A 4233-nucleotide genomic window follows, 5' to 3' on the forward strand; every position below is an offset into this window, starting at 1 on the left:
TATATATATATATATATATATATATATATATATATATATATATATATATATAAAAGAAAATGAAAAACAAACAAACAAACAAAAAACAATGAGGCCTAACTGCCTGACAATTGCTCCAAGTTAAAGTGTGGGTGAAGGGGTGCTTTATAACCCACAAGGCAATACCTTCTAGCATTTTAACTACCAATGAAACTTTCCTGACCATTTTTAAGTAGGATGTTCTACCATTTGGGCAGTAAAAGCCATGGAGAGGCTTTCACAAGAGACATTCTCGCATTCCCTTCTTCCTACAGCAAGGAGCAGAGAAAAAATGAAGGAAAACATGAGAATTTTTCATCACTTTTAAGTTGCATTAATTGAATCTGTGCCTAGAAAAGTATGGGAAGTGGCAGAAATAGGTGGAAGTCCCATTCTCATGAGTAGGTTTGCTCTGGGACACAGTGCACCTTTTAGCTCTTTGAGGAGCAATCCCAGGGTCCTCTTAAAATAATTTCAGCATCTTGTTAGAAGGGAGGAATTTCTAGCCAATAGGCTTCTCCCGCTGCCACTTTGGGTGTGTGTTACAGATGGGCCAGAGGAAGGATGTTGTCTGAATTGCAGAATGTGGGGCCTCTGCCAGACCAAGGAAAATTCAGCCTCCCAGTAAATGTGAAATCCTGATGTTTTGTTTCCACGGGCTGTGCCTGCCATCTAGCGGGCAGTCTGCGACATCGACCAGCCAGCCGGCAAATTTCCCCAGGTCTGGGTACGTTGCCACGGTAATAAGGAGCATTTACCAGAGGGCTGGCACTGTCGAAATCAGCATCCCATAGACTCACTAACCCTTACAATAACCCTACACGTTAGAGGCTATTAGTATCCTCTCCACTTTGCAAATGGAAAACTGAGGTCCTAGCAGGAGATCATTGTCCATGATCACATGGAAGGAATAGCCAAATCAGATGAGCACCTTAATTATCCAACTCACCTGGACACTCAACAGCCACCGAGTCAGTTCTGCAGCTGATTGATACAACCCGACCACAGCTGCTGCTGCCGAGCCCACTGTCCTGCCCAGGGCAGGAGCCGGTGAATGTCCGCAGACAGCAGGGAGGGCACTAAGCACGGCAGGGCCCACATACAGGGAGAGGCTGGGTCACTACATGGTGTTACTCAGCAGGACCCATCACCTGGCCGGAGCAGGACAGAGGCAAATGGTAGCACCTAACATTCATGAAGGTCCTTAAATGTAGTTTGGCCATTATTGCCACATGAGGTAATAATACAGTTACAGCAATACACAGGGAAAACGTCAATCATAAAACATCTTAATCCGGATCCCATTGCTGGTCACAAAACTGTACATATAAATAATTCAATAATTACTTTGTGATCATTACGTCTTGTTATAGAATGCTATCATATTTTTTGTGTGTGTTAAAAGCACGAAATTGTTAGTAATAAATATTTTAAATGATTAGACTTTGTAATTTCTTCATTTTGGAGGAACAATAATAATTCAACTTCTGAGAGGACCTCTACTGGAATTACTGCAATGAAAAGGGAAGCCCAAAGAAAGACTGTTTCTTTTTATCACAGACTTAAACTGGATAATTTGCTGGGTTGACCAGCAGCCATAGCCTGAACTTGGCCTCATTCTGTGCTTGGATAAACCATCAAAATGAACAAAGTATTGAACACTGGGCATTCCCTCCTCCCGGGCCGAGCACCTCTCAGCTCCCTGCCCACCAAGTGGAGAAGAAGATAAGGAAAGGGTCACAAAGAAGAAATAAAAATTGTTTTAAAAACAAGACTCCTTTCGATGATGAGAAAGGAGATGTAGGCTGAGTTCCTGGGAAGTTATTTTGTGAATGATGCCTAGCTCCTAACATTTTGGCAAAGGTTATGACAATAAAATGCTCATATCTGCAAAGAGGATAAAGAGACCTTTCAAGTCTCCTGGCTGTTTCTTTGTGCCAGTGAGAATGCAGATATAAGTCACGATAATTCAATATATGTTTTAATGGGACAAGCCACTGAGCTTGTTATCATTATAATACATGGCAACAGGAAAAATTATATATATATATATATTTTTTTTTTTCCATAGCATGTCTCCAAGTATTTTGTTCCTTTCTTATTCAAGTCAAAGTCCCCTTTATCAAAGCACCCTGACAGAAACTTTAAAGGCAACTTCCCTTTAGGGCTCATAGGCAAATACAATAAATAGCTTTTGACCCGGTTTCCTGCCCTAGAGCCTGCAGCTCTGCCCACTCCCCACCTGGGCCTGATTCCTGTGCGTCGGTCAGGGCTGGCCTGTGCGCCCGCACCTGCTCCCCGGGACTCACAGGTTGGCCAGGCCGGCCTTGCGCACGGCCGAGGAGATGGCTTTAATGGCAGTCAGCATGGAGTTCAGCAGCTGTGTGAGCTCCCCTGTCCCTCTGGCTTGACGCCCCTTTTCCATAACATAGCGCGTCAGGGTGAGCATGTCGGTTTCAAAGGGGCTTCTGTCCGTCATTGTGGTGGGTAATTTTTAAAGTCCTTTTCTCTCTGCAGAAAGCTTTGTTTATCTGTAAGAGCTGTTGCTCCGAGGTATCAGAGCTGGTCTAGAACCTTTAGTGAAAAGTGCCCCAGCCCACGTGATTGAGATAGTTGGGCGAGCCCTCAAGGAAATCTCTCTGGCATGGCCAACTCTGAAGGTTGCCAAGGCGCCCATAAGCAAGCTGTAAATAGAACCAGGCAGCAACAGAGACACAGACCTATTTTCTCTCGATGAGCTGCTCTCTTTAAAGATCCCAAGAAGCAACCATTTAGTAACTGGTGGTAGACAGAAAATCCAGCCACTAAAAAAATGATCCATAAAACTATCTTATTCAAGGACTGAAAAGGCTTCTTCACATGTATCTACTGAAGAACTGGATTCTCCTGTGGTTTATAGAAGACAGATTGGCAGATCTCTTATCTGGGTTATAGGTGGCACAATAAACTTATAGCAATCCTGGGAACTCTTAGCCAGGCTTCTTTCATATAAACTTGAAAAGGATGCTTTCTATTTCCAAAAAGCATGTATGACTGGATGTATATCCATAATAGATATCCAAATCTGGAAAAAACAAATTGTATTTCTAGCACAGTGCCTATCACCAGGGTTATTTTATCAGTTTATCTAGATTTGCACTTTTATAACAAAAAAATAATACTTGCTTGTTGAAGAAGAAACACTGCAGAAGTATATAAAGTGGAAGACCTCACCACCAGCCCATTCCCACCCACTCCCTAGAAATAACTGCCCTTAGAACTGGTGGGGGTCTGCAGAGGATGATGTAAAAACTTTCTCTAGGGGGAGACATACCTGGCTGTGAGTCCCTAGATAATTATTTGCTAGTTATTATAAAGCCTCACTTGTAAATAAGGAGAGCCATAAAACACCTGCCTTATAGAGTGGTTGTGAGGATTCAAGTGATAAGATGTGTCTGGCACATAATATGTGCTTAATGCCTGTAAACTATTATTACCCTTCCAATATTTTTATGTATATATAACTATGATGTGTATATATAATTTCATTTCACAAAACAGTAGAATATGCACGTTGCTCCACTTTTTGATTTTTTCCTTTGACAGTTATTTCAAACAGAATGTGTTTAACTGCAAGAAATAGAAAACTTGGAATGATTTAAATGTGTGCGGATTTATTTTTCTCATATTTTCTCATGAGTTCACTTCGAGGTGGCTGCTGCCATTCATTTAGCTCTTCAAAGTTCCCACCAGGGACCTCTGTCTCTTTTCTGCAATCCTTAGCCCACTGGCTTTACCCCCCATGCTTGTCATCTCCTGGGCACAAAAGGGCCACCATAGCTCCAAACACCTGGCCCACACTGAATGAACACCCACACAGGAGAGAAAGGGCAGCTCCCACTACATCAGTTCCCTTTTATTAGGAAAGAAAATTTTCCCCAGAACCCACCCTCACCCCAGTAGATTTTCACTTATGTAGAATTGGCCATATTTGAGTCATATGGTGATCCCTTGCTGCCTAAGTTGGATCAAATCATCTTAAGTGTCTGCCATAGCAAAACATCTTAGAAATACATCCATGTCAGTACACAGAAAGTACCGCATTTCAGTGCGTGGACATTTAGATTATTGTGGGAACGTGTGCCCTTCAAACAATTCTGCAACAAGATTCCTCATCTTTGTGTGTGGACTTGTGCAAGGGTTTCAGTCAGATACAGCTCAAGAAGAGAAACTGCT

General features: G+C 42.4%; 1 protein-coding gene across 1 annotated transcript in view; it reads right to left on the reverse strand.

Moving 5' to 3' along the window:
- The window catches only part of FBP2 (fructose-bisphosphatase 2), a 44894-nt gene extending 42290 nt beyond the window's left edge, over positions 1-2604 (reverse strand). The window contains exon 1 of the mRNA XM_019668783.1: positions 2328-2604. Within this exon, the coding sequence (XP_019524328.1) occupies positions 2328-2497 (170 nt within the window). The 5' untranslated portion in view covers positions 2498-2604. The remainder of the gene's footprint in view (positions 1-2327) is intronic.
- Between the last annotated feature and the right edge of the window lie 1629 nt (positions 2605-4233).

The sequence above is a fragment of the Hipposideros armiger genome, unplaced genomic scaffold, assembly GCF_001890085.2.
Source record: "Hipposideros armiger isolate ML-2016 unplaced genomic scaffold, ASM189008v1 scaffold_539, whole genome shotgun sequence".
Lineage (NCBI taxonomy): Eukaryota > Metazoa > Chordata > Mammalia > Chiroptera > Hipposideridae > Hipposideros > Hipposideros armiger.